General features: G+C 43.9%; 1 protein-coding gene across 4 annotated transcripts; it reads right to left on the bottom strand.

Moving 5' to 3' along the window:
• Positions 1 to 709: 709 nt before the first annotated feature.
• Positions 710 to 18,763, bottom strand: senp7b (SUMO specific peptidase 7b). Of its 4 annotated transcripts, none has more exons than XM_080024253.1 (22): positions 18,524 to 18,763; positions 17,397 to 17,513; positions 16,986 to 17,068; positions 16,060 to 16,245; positions 15,755 to 15,837; positions 14,786 to 14,943; positions 13,694 to 14,120; positions 12,529 to 12,635; positions 11,418 to 11,570; positions 9,820 to 9,853; positions 8,782 to 8,946; positions 8,011 to 8,267; positions 5,797 to 5,879; positions 4,933 to 5,049; positions 4,697 to 4,819; positions 4,218 to 4,310; positions 3,902 to 3,996; positions 2,664 to 2,707; positions 2,521 to 2,564; positions 2,235 to 2,303; positions 1,967 to 2,117; positions 710 to 981 (listed from the first exon to the last, which is right to left on the bottom strand). In XM_080024253.1, the coding sequence occupies exons 2-22, from the start codon at positions 17,508 to 17,510 to the stop codon at positions 835 to 837; spliced, it is 2,733 nt and encodes a 910-aa protein (XP_079880379.1). In that variant the 5' UTR covers positions 17,511 to 17,513; positions 18,524 to 18,763; the 3' UTR covers positions 710 to 834. The 4 variants fall into 4 exon arrangements, with proteins under 4 accessions (XP_079880379.1, XP_079880378.1, XP_079880380.1 ...); XM_080024252.1 differs by having other exon boundaries at positions 18,528 to 18,763; XM_080024254.1 differs by having other exon boundaries at positions 8,782 to 8,943; positions 18,528 to 18,763.
• Between the last annotated feature and the right edge of the window lie 147 nt (positions 18,764 to 18,910).

Genomic DNA, 18,910 nt, shown 5'->3' with positions numbered 1-18,910 from the left:
TTGCTTTTTTATATATTTCGTTTTCATTTCCTATTTTCTATATTGGGCTATTCTTCCTCTGAAAAGTGAGCGAATCGAACGAGCAAGACCATTTGGAGAAAAATGGCGAAAGGTTGAAAATAATTGCGATAGGTTCCTGTTCTACCAAACAAGCCCCGCTGCTTCCCTGCAGGACGTCCCTCGAAGTTGACCCCCCGGATTAAATGGCCCGTGCAGCCAAAGCCTGTGGTTAGCCTCAAAACATACATCCCAGGGGCTCAGGACCAATTAATTGAATTATGTCTGATCAAAACACTCGGCAGCACACCAATCAACTCTACCCGCGGGGCTTAGCGACGGCTGGCCAGAAGGTTTGATGGAAAACACATCATGTCAAAATTAACTGTATTCATTCCTGAAAATAAAAGCCTTGTTTGCTTTCCATTCGGTTACCCAGGGTTGGTTCAAATTCCTGGATTCCTGGCTTGGATGGATGAAGTGCAGCGATGTCATCATCCCTCTCATGTTGGGACGGAAGATTAAAACCTATCGAGGCTTGATGACTTGCCGTCACTGGTCTTGAAATACAGACCTACCTACTCCTCTTGTTGTGGAAACATCAACAACCCATAATCTGTGTGATTCTACATGACGCTGGTTGACATTATGTCCCGTTTGTACGTAGAAAGTTCTCCCAAACAATAAATAGAAAACACTTTTTAAAACACTGTTAGAAAGAAACTACTTTATTCAAGCCAAACTTTTGTTACACAGCACAACTGTGCCCAAAGCAATATTAAAAAATAGAATAAATAATTTATTGCACTGGTCGGGGTTCCTGTGTGTTCATAGTGTCTAAGGGTTTGGTCCGTTCTGGTTCTGGTTCTGGTCCTGGTGCATCTGGAGAACCAGACGCCTGATCTCCTCACGCTTCCCCCTCACCCGTTGCCGCGGAAACCAGTGCTCCAGTCGCAGAGGCAGGTCAAAGTGCACCACGGGGTTCTGGTGGAAGCAATCGGGAGGGTTGGGTGAGGGCAACGACCAAATCAGATGAGTTCATTGGAAGGCGAAAGGATGCGCCCCGTCAGCACATGGAACTTATTAACTGATATAGGACATTCCTTCCCAAATGGATCAGTCTACAAACGTCAAATCCCATTTGTCCAACGTTTAATAATCTCAGGCTTTTACCACTGGACGCTCCTTTAGTGAGGTCATATCTGACTGTACCTGGTAGAAGATGATTCTGATTCTCAAATTGCCAAGTACCCTTCAGGTCACTTTTTTTTTTCCCCCCAAAAAAACTTTTTTCAGGATACCTTTGGGGGACAAAATCAGGACAAAATATAATATACTGTAAGTGATGATTTGCCTCTACAAATTCTAATTGTCTTTACTTTAAGTTACATTTTACTTGTGTAAATGAAATATGCTTAATTTAGGTTGCTGTGAGCAATGTGTCTGCTAAGTGGCGTAATGTAACATAATGAAGTAAATACTGCCAGGACTAAATAACGTATTAAATGTTGTGAATTATGTTTTCTGTTGTACCCCCTGTAGTACACCTATGAACCCCTAGGGGCCCTTGTGCCCCCATCTGAGAAACAGTCAGCTGTTTACTGTCGATTCCTCTCAGTCGGATTTCATCCCTGTTGAAAGCATACTACGGTTTTGGAAATACCAAAACCGTTCACATAGTAATTTGGCACACCGAATAGTATGTATTCTATTTCAGATACAGCGTGTGGACAGGGTGTGGAAAATCCTGGTTCAGAAAGCAGAATTCCACTCGGGGATTGAAAGTCAACAATGTGGATTCGCTTATTAGCGTCAACCCAGAGGTCCAAGTAAAGAGTGGAATCACCTGGATCAGTGCATGGGTGGAGCCAAAAAGTTGTTTGTTTTTTTTTAACTTGCTGAACCTGGCATTTTCCACCTCTGCTATAACGGGTAAGCCGAAGATGAGCTCCGGGGTCAGAGGTCGTACCTGCAGGAAGCTCTCTACGTACTGCAGCAGGTAGAGGCCGCAGTCGCTGCTGTTGTCCTGCAGGGGCACTCTGCAGTTGGTGTTGCGCATGGTGTCCACGGTGAAGAGGCGAGGCGTCCCGATCCTCACCTGCCACTCCACGTGGAGGTAACTGGGGGGCGTTTGGATCGGATTTAAGTTTCATACCAGTCCAAATCCATATTCATGTTAAACAATTGCACATTTCCCCCCAGAGATGACGAAAGAATAGATATCTATCGTGGCTTACTCTCTAAGCAGCCTGCAGACATTCTCGTGGTAGGAGAGTTTCAGAGAGTCCATCACCAGAATGCATGGCCTGAAAGAGAGGAGGCAGAGTAGAGGGAAAGAATTCTGACCTTTTAACAAATCACAAATCATATCGGTAGTTCCATTACAACACACATCTTTATCTTTCCCTTGATAGAGAAATTGTGTCACACCGACAAGTCTATATAAAGTACTTGACAAGTACAGTATAAGAACCTAATATCATGAACGAACTACAGTCAGTCAGTCATGGCGGACAACTGTACCTCTTCAACACTCTGTCTTTCTGGCAGCCCTTCTCGGTACAATCCTGCAAAGCGAGACGGATTACAAAGAAGAAAAACAGTATATTATGGGAGCTTCTCTGAGATGTGTGTGTGTTTGGCATATGAAATGCCATTATATTTACCGGTGCACTGTGTGATCGCAGAGTAAAGGCACTTTGTGGAGTTCCTGCTGGGAGGGAGGGAGGGAGGGACACACACACACACACACACACACACACACACACACACACACACACACACACACACACACACACACACACACACACACACACACACACACACACACACACACACACACACACACAATCATCTTAGTTAGCAAATGTGTTTGTGTTCAACTGGATTTTTTATTATTATTACTTATTATTATACTACATTCCTGTGGATAATTGGGAGTTTTAACTGGACGCATGATGGGAATTGTATTAATTACTTTGCTATGTTATGTAACCATGACCATATGAACTTGTTTGTGTAACAATATATCTACATCTATGTAATCACATATCAGTATACAGTGTTAATTCCCACAGACATTGTGCACTGTGAACTATCTCAAGAGATAAACTGTACATTCATTCACTCCTTCGACCGTCACAGAGTTTGCCTTATCTTGAACACTTACGAATCTGTGACGCCAAACTGACCATATATTCTCTGACTCCCCAAAAGCAACTGTTGATCCCAGAGAGCTGCTCTTAAGCACATCTCTGGTCCAACCCTTGCACAACCGGCTCTTGTACAAGATAATAAATTCACTTTGGGAGCAAAACATTTTTTCCTCTTCATTGTTCATTAGAAAACAGGGCGTTCGGGGAAAAAAAAAAATTTAACAATGCGTTTGTTGTTTGGACTACAACTGTGATAAAGGTTTCTCGGGTTGTGATAAAGGATGTAAAATCCCACTGGATACCACCACTTGCGTCTTTGATGAGACAGCAGATACAGTGGCGCCAAGTGGAGCGCAACTGTTATCCTCCTCAGGATCTTGTGTGAGTTCTCCCACTAGAGTTTTAATGAGAGGAGTCAATACTGTGCCAAGACACACAGAGCCAAATCCCCCTTTTTGTTGTTTTGTTTGTTTGGTTGGTGAAGTGGAGGTGTGAGCGATCACGGAGGTGATTAAACGCAGTCCAGTGAAACACAACGTGAGAGGAGCACAATACCTGGCAGCGCGTTTGCCGCTGTCCAGTGCCAACTATTGTTCTTGTTTCATAGATTGTAACAAATTTAACGCACACTCATTACCCATTGTTTTACGGTCACTATGGACCGCACGATCATATTTTTACTTTGAATCTCGTCTCCGAGACGAGACGCTGGGCCTCAGCGAAGCCTTGGACTGGAGGTTTCCTCTTACCCCCGCTCTGGTGAGCTCCGACTGGGCCGGGCCAATCCTGGCTCTGAGCCTCCTCCAGGCCTGGAAAGCAGATGACCACCAGGTACCAGTGAGCTCTGCAGGAGAGGAGAGGAGGCAGTTCGGTCAATATGTGTGACGACCTTTGTTTGTATGTTCATTCTGTGATCACTGTTTTTTCCTCCTCCTTCAAATCGTCTGGAGGAAGGCAAAGAGGAAGTGTTTCCTGTCATTTGCTGCTTTGAAGTTTTTTTCCGCTCGGCTATTGTCTCACAAAATCTGATGACTCGTCAATATTATGATCCAAGAAAGGGCTCACTCTTGATTGACAGGGACAAACAGGAAGTCCTTGGTGAAAATGTCCACGTTTCGCGTCCACGTCTTCACCCGCTGGTGCCGGACATCTCGACTCCTGGAGCAGAAAGACGCAGGAGCAGGAGGAGGTAAAGAGAAGAGCTCTCATAGGAGGTGTGAAAGGTGTCGTTAGGTTACATATAACGCCATTTTCGCCTTTTTATAAAACTCCCCTCCTCTCTTTCATGTTTGTTCGCTGCAAAGTGGCAGAAAACCTTAAAAAGTCGGCTCATGCTACGGCTTTCGTGTGCATTTGGACACCTCAATTCTGCAATTGAATAAGAAAAAAAACATGAAATAATCATATTCTGGAGTCATATCCTGGATTACAGGGGCATTTATCCTCCGTCGTTTTATTTCGTGGATTAACCAGCTCAAAGCTTATTTTCCCTTGTCCGCTGCGGGAGGGAAGTGGATGCCAGTCAAACAGGAAGGAGATCTCACAGGATGGCGGGAGCGTTGTCCTCTCCCGCGGCGCGACGTCTCGACAGCTGTTTGTAGAAGAAACTGCTGAAGACGTGACAGCGCTCCGAGACGCCGGGATCCGCCTTCTCCAGGAGGAGGTACCTGACATTTTACAAGTTAAAAACATTTAAGTCGTAACTTCGTTACGTTAAAAAATAAATAAATAAATAAGGGCTCGTTTTATTCAAGCACGTCGCTCGTAATATCGCTCTCACTTGAGGTAGAAGTCTATGATGACGTCGTTGAGGAACTCCCCCTGCTCCAGACACAACAGATCCTCCGTCGTCACGGTGATTCGGCCTTTACAGGGAGCTGCCGGATACTGGATCAGTCTGATGGGAAAGACAAAAACTCACAATGTGGGCAGCGTGTCTTTCGATTTGAAGTCAATTTGCCTATTTTGAACCTAATAACCTGCTTTTGAACATACAGTATATGACCAACGGCTTTTTTGTTTTTACACCTTAGCTTCATTTTGCCGAACAGTGTACAGTATTTAAGTGATTTACAGCTGAATTCCTAATTGAGACGCATTGAAATTCAAAGAGGTTCCTTTATGCTCTCGGAAGAGAACGTTGCGTCAGAAATTGAACGTCTGGTGATGTTGATGGGCCAGAGACATCAGAACCTACCTTCATACCAAAAACGAAATCCAACCAAATCATAAAAATAGTGCTCAATTTAAACAAAACAGTCATCTGTCCATCCAAGTACTAGGGGTAGGGGTCTGTCAATGCATGAAAGGAGTTATTTCAAAGTTATGAAACCAACATTCATGTCAATACTCTCAAACTGAGGCAGACAATCTGAACTTGAAGTTATTGTTAATTTGATGGTTAATCAAAACTTTTCAAGTCAAGAGCCAAAAAACAACAGAGAATGTCCCGGTTGAACTTCCAGGTTGAAGGGTCCTAAACATGTCTGGTGAACTAAATAATTCTTTCAATTTCTCATGTGATTTTGGACACTTTTTTCCATTTTGACATGATTCAATATCCTCTCAAAGTCATGAATTTCAGTAACAAAATTATTTTAAGTAGTATGTGTGTGTGTGTGTGTGTGGGTGTGTGTGTGTGTACCTGTTGGGCAGTCCCTGGACTCTGTCAGAATGAAGATCAGACTTCCTGGTTCTGATGCTGCTTTGCCTCTGATTGGTCCTCTCCTAAAAGTCACATTGTAATAATTTTCTTTCCGGTTGTTGCAAATGCATGGGGAAAACATCAAGTCACCGTTACTTTGTTTGGAACTGCTGTATAAAAGCATTTTGATGCAGGGGTTTACTGTATGTTTTTTAGCTTAATTTGTTAAGGTTTGTAGGCTGTGGCGACCCCTCACGGGAGCAGCTGAAAGAAAAAGAAGATAGGTGGTTTTTAGGTTTATTGTATATTGCCATTTTTTTAATATTTTTGGTTAATTTTAGGTTTATTGTAGCCTGGCATCGCCAGACCAATTTGCAAACGCGTATTAGTCTAGAATCTCTCTGTTAATTTTCGATTTCCAAGGGGCGTTACTAACAGGCGCAGACCAAAATGTCTCTGGACGCAATTGAATAGACCGAGAAACAATCATGTCAACAAAGCGTGCGATGGAGCGCTGAGCGAGTGCGTTGGTAAATTCAACTTTTATTAAATCTTGTCGGAAGTACGGCAAACACATCTTTCTTATCAACAAAAGCTTTTTAGAGTAAATATACCGTCCAGTTCGTTTAAAACTGTCACGATAACAGATTCAACAAACCGGTCCATTTCACTGGCAGCCATCTTGGTAAGGTGCCTCAACGGCAATAGCGGACTCAACGGACAGTTCCACGTCAGCCATCTTGGTAAGGTGCCTTAACGGCGCTCCTCTGCATTGTCAGCGTGTCAAACCCGCCCCATATTAGCTAAACGGTTGTGATTGACCCAACCCTGGCGAGGTCGGGTGGAAATCTGTTTGAATGGGAGGGTGGCCAGACGTACTCTGCAGGGCAAATGAAACATGAGCTGCAGATTGGTCTGGTTCCCAGGATAGGTTTATTGTATATAACCAATATATCTATTTTTATTCTATAACTTTATTATTGTTTTTTTATGAGACCTTGACGTCAGGCGCCGTAACGCTGCAATTTCCCACCGGGGACGAACAAAGTATCTATCATTCACGCGGGCGGTCTTACGGTTGTACTGTATATCAACATCATCTCCCTGTTTTACTTGAGTTTTTCCAGTTCATTTCTCCACTTCTGTGTCTGTTACTTCAACACTGTTCCCTCCTTCTTCACTCTCAAACCATCGTTTATTCTTTCGCTTTGTGAGGAAATAGGATTAAGAAGGAGATCTGGTCGATGTCTGCGGTGACACAGGGGAGAGGAAAACTCTCACTCTGGTTTGGATCTCTTCTCTCTTCTTTCCCTCTCTCCTCTCCTTTGTCACTTCATCACAACTGAGTGGGGACTCTCAGGCGGCTAAATGTCTGTGTGCATGTGTGTGTGTGTGTGTGTGTGTCTGTGTGTGTGTGTGTGTTCGCCGAGTGACTAACGGTGTCATAAAGGGCCCGAGAGAGGATTGGATATCGCTGACAGAGAGGAACGACAGAAGACTGGGAGGTTGAAAAATACAAAGAGAGGGGTGGAATGGCAGACAGAGTGAGAGAAGGAAAGCTGGGTAAAGTCGAAGCCGACGAAATCGATCCCCACTTCGAGTGACTATGAATTCATAATCAACAAAACAAAATTGTCCTTCATGGATAGGTTTGTCTTTTTTTTTTTTTTTCCAGGGTGCAGTCTAATGGGGCAAACCATTAAATCGCCTTTTCTAAAACCAGAAACAAGCATTAGTGTATTTTATTTTATTCAAATAACAGTAAAATTGCTGCAACGGGTTCCCAGCGGTGTAACTTCCTGTTTATAGTCTCTTGATGTTAGTGTGGATAAAGCCAATTTGTGAAAGTGCAAGAGTCCAGAAAACCTGATAAAATGCCGTTTGCAACCATTTATTTATTGATATTAACATATAAAGACTGTCACTACACTATGAGTTTCCGTTTTTCAAAAAAGGAGATTTACGGTTTTTTTGGGCATAAAATATTTGCCCAAACTGCATTTGAGGTTCTGCTATGAACAGTTAAAAAAGGATGAAAAATGACAAACCTATCCTATGAGTACAATTTTGCGGATCCATCCCTGCATGCGCAGCGCGATTGTATTTTATCATTCTGAGAATAACAAATAACACATTTGCAGTGACCTTCCATTCCTTTATTTTACTGAGCTTTTAAACGAACGAAAAGCGCTGATCTGGATTCTGCGTTCCTACCTGGGCGTCTCCCAGAAGGCTGAGGAGGTGTTTGTCCAGCGGAGAGGCGAGCTTCTCCAGGAGGAGCAGAGCGTGACTCCTCTCCAGAGAGGAGGAGGAGGAGGAGGAGGAGGAGGAGGAGGCGGCGGATGAAGAGGAGGAGGAGGAGGAGCGGGCCAGGCGGTATTCCTCCATATCCAAGATGGAGGAGAGGAGAGCGGCCTGCAGCTCAGACAGCCGGCAGCTCAGAGAAATCAAGAGGAAGGGACAGGAAAAATCTAAGAGACGGAAAGAGAGAGAGAGCGATACGGAGATGGAGAGACAGAGGGAAAGAGAGGGAAACATGGAGAGCAAATCTATTCATTTGTGGTGGCAATTCGCAAGTGCCCGTGTTGGGCGGATTACTCTGCAAGTCCTTAGAATTCCATTTGAAAATGCTACTTGTTTCCTCCCCCCAACATCCGGATTCAGTTCATTTTGTCCAAAGTTTGCCTTCTTCTGATGGATTGATTTGTTTTTTTTTGTTTTTTTCTTGGTTAATTGAAGTGATGCGGATATTTTTTCCATTCCGGGGCGCTGTCCTATTCTGTGAATGTTCATCCAAATCGACATTTGCCCCCCCCCACCACCAACAATGGATACAGGATACAGCACATGCGCAACACATATACATTGAACGGCTGTTTTCCAGATCTTACAAAATAATTGTTGTAATCTTCGGGTTAAAGGCTTGAATTCAGCTACTGTACCGGGTCCAAATACTGCTGTTCTGGTTGAGGGGTGGCTGCTTACCAGGCTGCGCGACCGGGTGGACGATGGACAGCTGTCTCTCCAGCAGCTTGGCCTGGCTGTCGGTCAACCACAGGAAGAGCAGGGAGGGAGGAGAGCCCCCCCACACGCCGTGACCTCTGACCTCAGACGCCATGACGACCAGCACAAACTCCTCATCCCCTTCTGCTGGGGGAGGGGGGCGGCGGAGGGCAGAATGGAGTACGTCAAATGATACTTCACATGGGGCAGGAACACATCCGAGTATTTTTTGGCTTTCCTTGGCTTTAAGTGAATTTGAGTTTGGAACAGAACGATGATGCCACAGTCTCAGCGCAAAAGACTTTGAAGAGCGTGATCAACTTTTAAACAAACTAGTTGAGTAAAGTGGAACACACAGTTGGTCATGAGCTAGATTCCTGGAGCTTTTTGATAAGGGAAATCCTGGCAGTACTAAACGACTCGGCCGTTGTTGTTTTGGGACCTTTTAGTTGAATCACAGACTGGATGAACATTTGTTTATCAAACCACACACAGTGAGCCTCTGCTGGCACGGGAACATTTTAATAACTCCCCGGCTTACGTCTCGGCCAAGTTTCCACCACGCACCGTCCTTATGTCTGTAATTAGGTGTTTTAGTCGAATTAAACAGTCTTAGCGGGGGGGTAGTTTTACCGCGAGATGCTGCACTCCACACCACAAAATAACACTGAGCCCTGCGGTGTGACGTCCCCGACACTTCCTGGAAGCTCTGATCTTAGAAACTGGGAAGTTGTTCACCCAGTTCGGCTACTGGGAGTTTCCGTGCAGGCCTTGTAAACTCAACAAACCTCAGTGCAATAAAACCTGTGGCGCTAATTTGTTGATTCTCTGTTTGTTTAGGTTCCTCTACTCGCCCCCTCAAAAAGAAAAAGAAAAATGGGTCGGCAGAGAAACCGCTTAATAGGATCAAGATGCATTTAAGGTTTACGGAAAATACTGAAGATTAAGGATCATTAGAAAAGGTCAGGAAATGTTACACCCAGCAACATTCAACACTGTTGTAATGAAGGAGGGGGTTACCTTTGAGAGGCAGAGTGATGGATCTTTCTGTGATCTGGAGAGAGAGAGAGAGAGAGAGAGAGCAAGAGAGCAGAAATAAAGTGAGAGAAAGAAAAGTTTATTGTTTTAACTTTCAGTACATTATGACTCAATGGATTGAAGATTTTTATCTCGACACACACACCCACACCCACACCCACACCCACACACACACGCACACACAGCAATGCCCTCCAGTGTTTCCATAATTTCAGCTCATATGATGACTTCAGGACCTTAAGAGTCACAAAACTCAGCAGTAACACGCCAAAGGAAAAGATTCAGAATAACTGGCCACAATTTCCCTGAACACCCTTGTCAGTATGCTAAACACAAAGTGAAATCCCCTTGATAGGGTGAAGAAATGAATCTGGAGAGAAACTTCGACTCTGCGGATCAACCTTAATGAAGCCAACAAGGTTATATTTGTAGAAATCGCAGAAAGAGCGGGGTCTGCGAACTCTATGAACTCCGTGACCTCAAAAGGCCTTCTTGTCTTGAACGTGCCGCATCGCTCGAAAAGCCCTGTTTTGTGGTGAGTTCCGTGAGCGCTTTGACATACTAACCCAAAGACTGGGGCTAATGGAGAATTTAACTTAAACAAAGAGCTTGGCTCTGGCGTCTTTCCCGGTACCGTTACTGCATAACCCGGTAAGCCTGGTGCCACAAGCACCATGTTTGTTTACCGTCACGTTTTGGTGAATGCATGACGTCCTTTGTTGGGTGAATGCATAAGGCATTTCAGAGAGACTCAGGAGATATAGATAAGCTGCCCTTAAGCAAAGCACTTCAAATCTAAAAGGGAGGAGAAATCAGGAAAAGTCATGGACTTTCCAAAAAAAAGAATACTTGAAAATGTTCCAATCTAGTCTCAAGATTCCATGTTCTTGTTGAAATATCGCCATCTGCTGGTGACCGCCGGGAATTTCACCAACGTCAGTTAATCTAGTCTCCTCTTAAAGCCAGTTATTCGGCCTTTATTGGATGAATACTTGAGATCCTTTATTAGGTGAATGCATGAGGTCCTCTGTTAGATGACTGAGGTGGATTCCATATAAGATTTACAATTTGAGAGTTTTAAGTATAAAAATAAACACACGCAATAATGTGTGCCAAACAGACGCAGACACACTGACTTAATATGGAAACTTAATGAAACAGGCGTGCATTAGTATGACACAGTACAATAACATTATGAATGAATGAAATGACCTCATTGAATTGATTTCCTCCCCTACTCACAGCAGATACAGTCTAGTTGCCCTTGAGCAAGGCACTTAAACCCCAAAAGACATTGCATCCAGGGGAAATCAGAACAAGATTTTCCAAAAAAGGAATACTTGAAAAGTTCTACAGTATATTCTTGTTGTAATATCGCCGTCTGCTGGAGACCGACCGGAATTGCACCAAGATCAATCTATCTAGTCTCATGCTGTGTGCGTCTTTACTTTTCAAAAAACGTTTGATATTTCAGAGCCACATATCTCAGAAGCAACTTAGGTAAAGGTTCAGTGTCTGCTATCTATCAACAGATACTTCAAGTCCCCTCTAGCAGGGAACATCTACAAAAACGGTCTTACGGTCATTGCTCCGTTGGACTCTGTTCTGGCCATGCCCACATGGACCGCAGTGAAGTTCAGATCCATGATGGTGGACAACGTCTGGTCCGATACGCTGGACCCTGAAGCTCCTCCCGGTTCAGAGCGAGACTGAACCAAACTGGACCGGTCGGTCTGGGAGACAACACACAAGATTACGATCAGACACAGACAGAGACAGGGGGGGGAGACAGATAGAACTCAAAGTTTTCTTAAAGATATGTGAAGGGCAATTCCAATGGGTCTCTCCTCTATCAGTAGTAAAGTTCCTTCCCTACAGAAGAAAATGAGCTCTCAACCAACTCTCTACATTTTGTAAGACTATAGATATAGCTCGGAGAGAGTGGAGGATCTAGGAGTCATTGTAGGAGGTAGGAAACAGTGTAGGAACCAGGAGACAATTTAGACCGGGTACTACGAGTATTACAGTATAGGACCATTTACTACAGCACATGACAGTTTACCACAGTACAGTGGTTTAACGACTTTGAAAGACAATTCAAAGCGTTAGCAAACAGGAACTGGTATTCCGCGTCGCCGCTTTAAACGCGCCAGGTGCTTCTCTTTCCGTCTGGTGAAATCCACAAAAAGAAGAAATGAATTACCATAGACCCCGTTTCCAGGTCATTCTGAAACGGGCTCTCTGTTTCTTTCTTATTTTGGTTAGTTTCAGTTCGGTTCAGACATTAGAGGAACAGCGTGACGGTGCATAGCGCACTCCGACACACCTGGGATGGGGGAGGGGGGTGGGGGACCAGCCCCGGGGAACAGCCGCCGCCGAAACTGAAACTGAACTGAACTAACTGAACTAACCGGTGCGTCCCAGGCTGCGTTTGCAGAGGCAGCAAATGACTTGTTTTACGTCCTTCGGTTTGCCAGTCGTGTCCGGTTTAAATTAATTCCATACAGGACTGCAGAGGGAGATGGAGACAGGGGGATCAGGGCGCCCGCGATCTGCTCCGCCTCCAAACCCCTCCCCCTACGCCCACGGCCAATATATCCACAATCTCCGATTTTTGGGCTGACGTTTGCCGGTAGGAAGATCTTGACACATCGGCCAACCCTACTCCAGTCGACAGGCGTTGGTTCCTACCTGGGTCTGGTCTCCAGGTGTGTGGTGGACTCCACCAGATTCTGACATCTTCTTCAAGCCTTCTCCTGCCTCCTCCTCACCCTCCTCTTCCTCACTGGACAACACAACTGGGAGGGAGCAGATTTACTTGTGTGATTAACCTTAACTTGCTCCCATATCTTTGATCCCACTTGTAACAGCCAGAGTAGAAATCTGAGCCATCACTTTTACCGAACAGCGCAGACTTATACCTTGAGTTAGAGCTAATTGCAACATGTTGATTTGTCCTCTATTTGAGACATCTAACTTGTCACTAATATCAGACCTAGAGATTACAGATTTCATCGGTAAGGTTAGGTTTATCGTTTCTCCCAACCAGGCAATAATCAAACGTTGGTTCCTCATCATTTCCAGTTTTTCATTGCGTAACCTACTATTGAGAAACTTACCACTCTGCTGCAGCTTCTCATTGTGCGCAAACACAGTCAAACACGGGCTGCAGTCCAAAACAGCCACGGTGGGCTGTGTGATAGTCTGGTGCCAGCTGCGGTTGGGCAGATGGGTTCGATTGCAAACGTCCCAGAGCACGGGCTGCGGTCCGGGAAGCGCTTAAAATGCCGAACAAACCGGTTCGAAGGTACAGCATGTACGGCCACGGTCATACATATATGCAGTGAAATGTCATGACACGCCTCTTAAAAAAAGTCTACTTTTTGAAAAACGGGAAACCCACATTATAGTCACGCGTTTCTTAATTTCTGCACATGTTTTGAATAACAGTAGCGGCACAACTTTATTTTTCTAGTCTTTTACATTAGCATGGATCTAGCCTAAAGAGATGATTTATGGAAAAGACTCACTTAATCCTGAAATAACCATTTTCTTTTTAGGTATAACATGTAAAGATTGTGAGGACTATGGAACATCCCATTTTTGAAACATATTTTTTTTTGCGTTTGCCCCATTGGACTGCATTTAATCACAGTGAGAAGCTGCAGCAGAGTAGTACATTTCTCAATAGCCAAGCGTTCACCGGGGTTGTGCTAGGAACAGCTAGATGATGACGGAAACCAACATTTGAATTTTAATAAGGCCTGAGTTGAAAAATGGCGAAACCCTATCCTTTAACATCTTACCAGAGAAATCAGCGCAAGCTTGAATCCCAACGCAACCTAGTTGGACTTACTGGGCTCGGAAACCGATGGCTTGTCCCTCCTGGGCCTTGGATGTAAGGAGAGAGGCCTGCAAGACGCCCTCCTCTCCCTCTTCCTCTCAATCTCTCTCTCCTCCGTCTCCCTCGCCCGTCTGGCGTTCAGCCACGACTTCCTGCACAGCGAAGGCACACTCTTGCGGGGCCCGATCAAGCTCATGAGCACGGAAGTAGGGGAGGACGAAGAGGATGAAGACGATGGCGGCGGCGAAAACGAGTGTTTCCGGGCGTCCACGGGAGGCGGTGCGCCATTGGCGGCAGTGGCGGTGGTTCTCCTCGGAGGCGGGGAAGCCGAGTCCTGGTCGGAGGTCTGTCCAGCCACATCTGGAGAAGAGGAAGAGCTTGAAGAAGAGGAACCGCCGTTGTGCTTTGCGGATGCTTCACCAGACTGACTGTTGTCTTCCTGAAATAAACAAGACAAAACAAAGCAGGACGACCAAAGTTAGTGGAGATGGGACATCTTCGAAGGGATGAAGGGAGAGGGGGAGGAGAGGAGAAAAGAGGAAAGGAGGAGAGGTGAGACAAGGAGATGAGAGAGGAAGAGAGAAGAGTTTTCAGAAAGTCCAAGGCAAATTGGTGATCTCATCACTTGCAATGTAAATAAAATGAATCTAATTTACGTTTTAGTCTTTATGACTACTTTTTATATTTCAAACTAGTGTAAAACCTTTTATTGTGGAGTTGTGAAAATGGGATGCAGGCCTCGATCAAGCCGCTGAGGGGACATTCCCTCCGTTTGAGTGCCAGATAAAAGCAGCGTTGCTATGGAGACACAATGTCAGCTCGGTTCCCGGGTGGAATGTTAATTGCTAACGCTAGGTCGTACAACGCATTAGATACAGATACCAGTTTTTTGTTTTTATTGTGTCCATCAAGTCCAGATATCTGGCTCTTACACGGTGAACTGTCAACCCCATTACCCCTTCCAATGCCCGAAAGGAAGTCAAATAATCTCAAAGCGCCCGTCCGTACCAAAATCAACACCTGTTGGAATATGCCAATATAGGTGGCGCTATCAATGCAGAAAGATCAAATAAACTCAAATTTAAATATCTGAATCTTTCTTACCAGGCCGCGGTCCGGTCCGGCGGAGGCCTTCTTGGAGCAGGTCGACATCCACATGACGCCTCCGTCAGAAGGGGGGGGGGGAGAGGGTCTCCCCCGTCCAGGGTGGTCCCCAGAGTCCAGACACTCCACTGAACTGGTTCTGATCAACAGAACTGAATCTGCCGGTACAACAATCCAGTCATGAACTGAGAAGATACATCTATCTATCTATCTATCTATCTATCTATGAAGGAGCTACACTTAAGTTTATTATTTAATTCAGTTTATTAGAAACAGTCATTTGATATATTTCTTTGCTTTATTAAGGATTTTTGTTATTTAGTATTATAAGTATTATAATCATCGAGTTTATTTGTTATACTCTCTAGTTTCTTAATTTTCTAATCATTGTTTCTTGAGGTCCAACTTCTGGCTGTGACGGTGCTCTCATGACCAAGGGCACATGAACGCCTCAGTCTCCCGGGTGTTTCCGGTTGAGACTCCACCAAGTGGAGGCGGAGGAAAGGGGGAGCAGAGGGTTGTTCTTCATTGTTCTTTTAATTTATTTTCTCCACCAGCCAAAAGTCAGATTAGCTCTAGCCTGTTTTTGTAGAGTTGTTGTACATTGAGCCTTATAAAGTAACTTATGTGGAATAACTGACTTTAAATATTATGTGCTGTTTGGCAGCACCCCTGTGAATTAGCCAGATGGTTTGGACCAGGGTATATTTAAAGCTGCTTTTTCCATTGACCTGCTGGATTGGTTTTGGGCTGCTGGGAACCCCTTCTTACTCTTAGGTCTTTCACTATCTAAATACTTACACTGGCAAACCAAAGATTCTGGTGCTCCCCACTCCACATAACTGCTGAAAATTATACTTTGTGTGTCAATGTCATGGTGTTCCCGGCTACTTAAATGTTAAATCGCCATAATAAAATCAGTCACAGAAGTATCAATCAAAACATTATTATAATATTGCAGGCTCTCACCGCTCTGATCGGCGCTGTCGCTCTTCTTCTGTGGTGGAGAGACTGCCGGAAATAGTTTGTCAGACGCCCTCTTGGGCCGCCACCTGGTCGACAGAGAAAAATTGTATAATTATTGTATAGTTATTTCTGCTATATTCTAACGGCTACACTGACTGCCAAAGTAATTTATTTTTTTACACTGCATTTGTTTCCACGTGAGTCATAAAATGTATATATTGTATTTTTGATGACTTGGCTACAATGATAATGCATGTATTATCTTTTCCAGTAGGACCCCTTTAACCACAATGCTTTTTAAAACTCACCCATTGGTGAGACCGATGTGGGTGGATTCGGGAGCCTTCGCCGTTTGCTGTTTTGGCGTCCCGGAACATGATTGGCCGATCCGTTTGTTTCCTTCTGGTTGATGTGCGTTGTCGCTGCCTCTGATTGGCGGGTTGATTTTCAGCAGTGATTTGACAGTGTCCCTGAACAGAGGCTTCAGTGACAAGCTGCAAAGGACAAATCGGCAGCCACTCCATGTTTAACGGCGTTAGTCCGGTACATTTTTTCAGTATTGCAGTGTATATTCATTGTTTTATGATTTAATTGCGTTTACTTACTTTACAAGACTCACGTGACCCAGAATTCATAGCTCTACATTTCCTCTATTCATGGTTCATTTTGGCATTACAAAATGAAATTCAAGCACTTTCAAGTACTTTTTTAAGCACTATTTTTTCTATTTTCAAGGATTTAACGCAAAACAAATATAATCAATTTTCAATGTGATCTTTATTAAAATACAATATTATCTTAATCTCATTGTCTATTATTTATATTATCGATATATCTATTATTAATCTCATTGTCATCTACTATTATTATAAATTCAATGATAAGTGTCCATTCCTAACCATGCTGGATTAAATGTACATTTCCCTGGCATCATCTGTGTGCGAACAGCGATTCTGGAATTTTGTTATCACGTTATAATTTGAATAACAAAACTTTGGGGAATATAGCAGGTTTTCAATTATCACTTTTTTTTCAGGACCTTTCAAGCAATTAAGGCAAAAAAGGGGCTCATTTACAAGGTATTAGCACTTACATTTCTGATTATAAAATTCAAGTACTTCAAGCACCTCAAGGACCTGGTAGGAACCCTGTATTTGGTCCAGATAACTTGTTTTGGTGCGGACTACGATAGAACAGTGTTCACACCTAGCTGGAAACCAGAAACGTTTCTTACCACGGTCTGTCCACTCGGGGGCTGAGTCCGTTCCCAGAATGCTCTCTGTTGGTTTTGCTCCTTTTAGTGTTGACCCAGTTGTTCTGTCGATCGGAGAAGAACATAAAATGAATAAGACCTTTTCATTCATTTATTTATTACTTCCAGAGGGGAAAATCAGGAGAAAATAAAATGTGATTGAGCACAATTAGCTAAAGTGAGAAACTTTAATGTTTCTCACTGTGTCCTGTTTGATGCTGCTAATCTCTGAGATTTCCCCTGCTCATTTGAGTGCTATGGGTTTCTGAAATTAACTTTATGATTATGTCAGGGATCTCAAAGATTTATATTTATCAGCCAGTAGCATGACACACACACGCACTCAACACACAGACACACAGACAGACACACACACACACACACACACGGTACCTGGGAGGCTTCGCTGTCGTCCTGCAGTCGAGAGAGTGGAGACTGCATTAGCACTGAGTCAGAGACTACGTCCGACGACAGTTTTCTTTTGGGGATTTTGAACGGAGAAGCCATGCTCTGTGAGGGACACCGGGAAAGAGAATGTTTACACATTTCAATGTTCACACGTATCTGCATTTTAGTCCATATCCTTATTTGTATTTATACATCTATAGATATATATATGTATGTTTTCAGTTATCTTCATTTATTTGTGTGTGTGTGTGTATATATATCTCACACACACACACACACACACACACACACACATTATAACCATTGAAAGGCGAAGTGAATAACATTGATCATCTCATTCCAATGGCTCCTGTCAAGGGGTGGGATATATTAGGCAGCAAGTGAACAGTCAGTTCTTGAAGTTGATGTGTTGGAAGCAGAAAAATGAGCAAGCGGAAGGATCCGAGCCACTTTGACAAGGACCAAATAGTGATGGCTAGACGACTGGGTGAGAGCATCTCCAAAACGGCAGGTCTTGTGGGGTGTTCCGGGTATGCAGTGGTTAATACCTACAAAAAGTGGTCCAAGGAAGGAGAACCAGTGAACCGGTGATAGGGTCAAGGGTGCGGTTGGAGTGAGTGTGTGTGCGTGCGTGCGTGCGTGTGTGTGTGTGTGTGTGTGGAAGTACAGCAATGTTTAAAAATATTTACAATTTTTATTTGAGGCTATTTTTAAATCTGCATGAATATTTTAAGCAATAATTACTTTTATCGTTTTTTTTTTTTTACTTATTCTCTCTCTCTCTCTCTCTCTCTCTCTCTCTCTCTCTCTCTCTCTATATAATATATATATATATATTTATATATGTTTACACTTCTTCTTAACTCGTTTGTAGATAACTTACTCTGATATATTAAACACGTAGAACCCCGATATAGGGATTTAAGTCATAGATGGAGATTCATTCAGAGCAACATGGGCATTTTTCCTGTTGTAATGTTTGGTTATATTTTCCACTTTTTGTTTTCCATATCCTTTGGCAAAGTAAACATATGTTTCACATGTATGCTAATAATCGAACTGCATTGAATTGAGCGGCGAGACAGCTTTAACACGAGATCAAGTAGACATACTGACAGTTTCTGCAGAGGCCGGCTAGCCAGGGAGAGCTCCTTAGTGGACCTCTTCTGAGGCCTCCATCGAAAGAAAACGTCGCTCTACCGGTGGACCCATGACCTCTGCTTACTGTCCAAACACCCATGGAATATGTATATATACACCTCTATATAAATATATAGTTATTATTTTGAATAATAATGAGCCATCGTTGCCTGTTCTCCGTCAGTCGGAGGAGCCGGAATACTCCGTGCGCCCACAACAACAACCAGTGACGTGACGTCACGACCCTGAGCGCGTCAAGAGCACTTCCTGATTACGTGGTGACGTCCGCACTGGTCTCGCGAGAGCTCGACCTTGCGCAGTGACCGTAAAGGGCTGGCGGAACCTATGGAGCGAAACGT

Source organism: Zeus faber (genome assembly GCF_960531495.2).
Source record: "Zeus faber genome assembly, chromosome: 2".
Lineage (NCBI taxonomy): Eukaryota > Metazoa > Chordata > Actinopteri > Zeiformes > Zeidae > Zeus > Zeus faber.
This window is presented reverse-complemented; position numbering and strand designations above follow the sequence as displayed.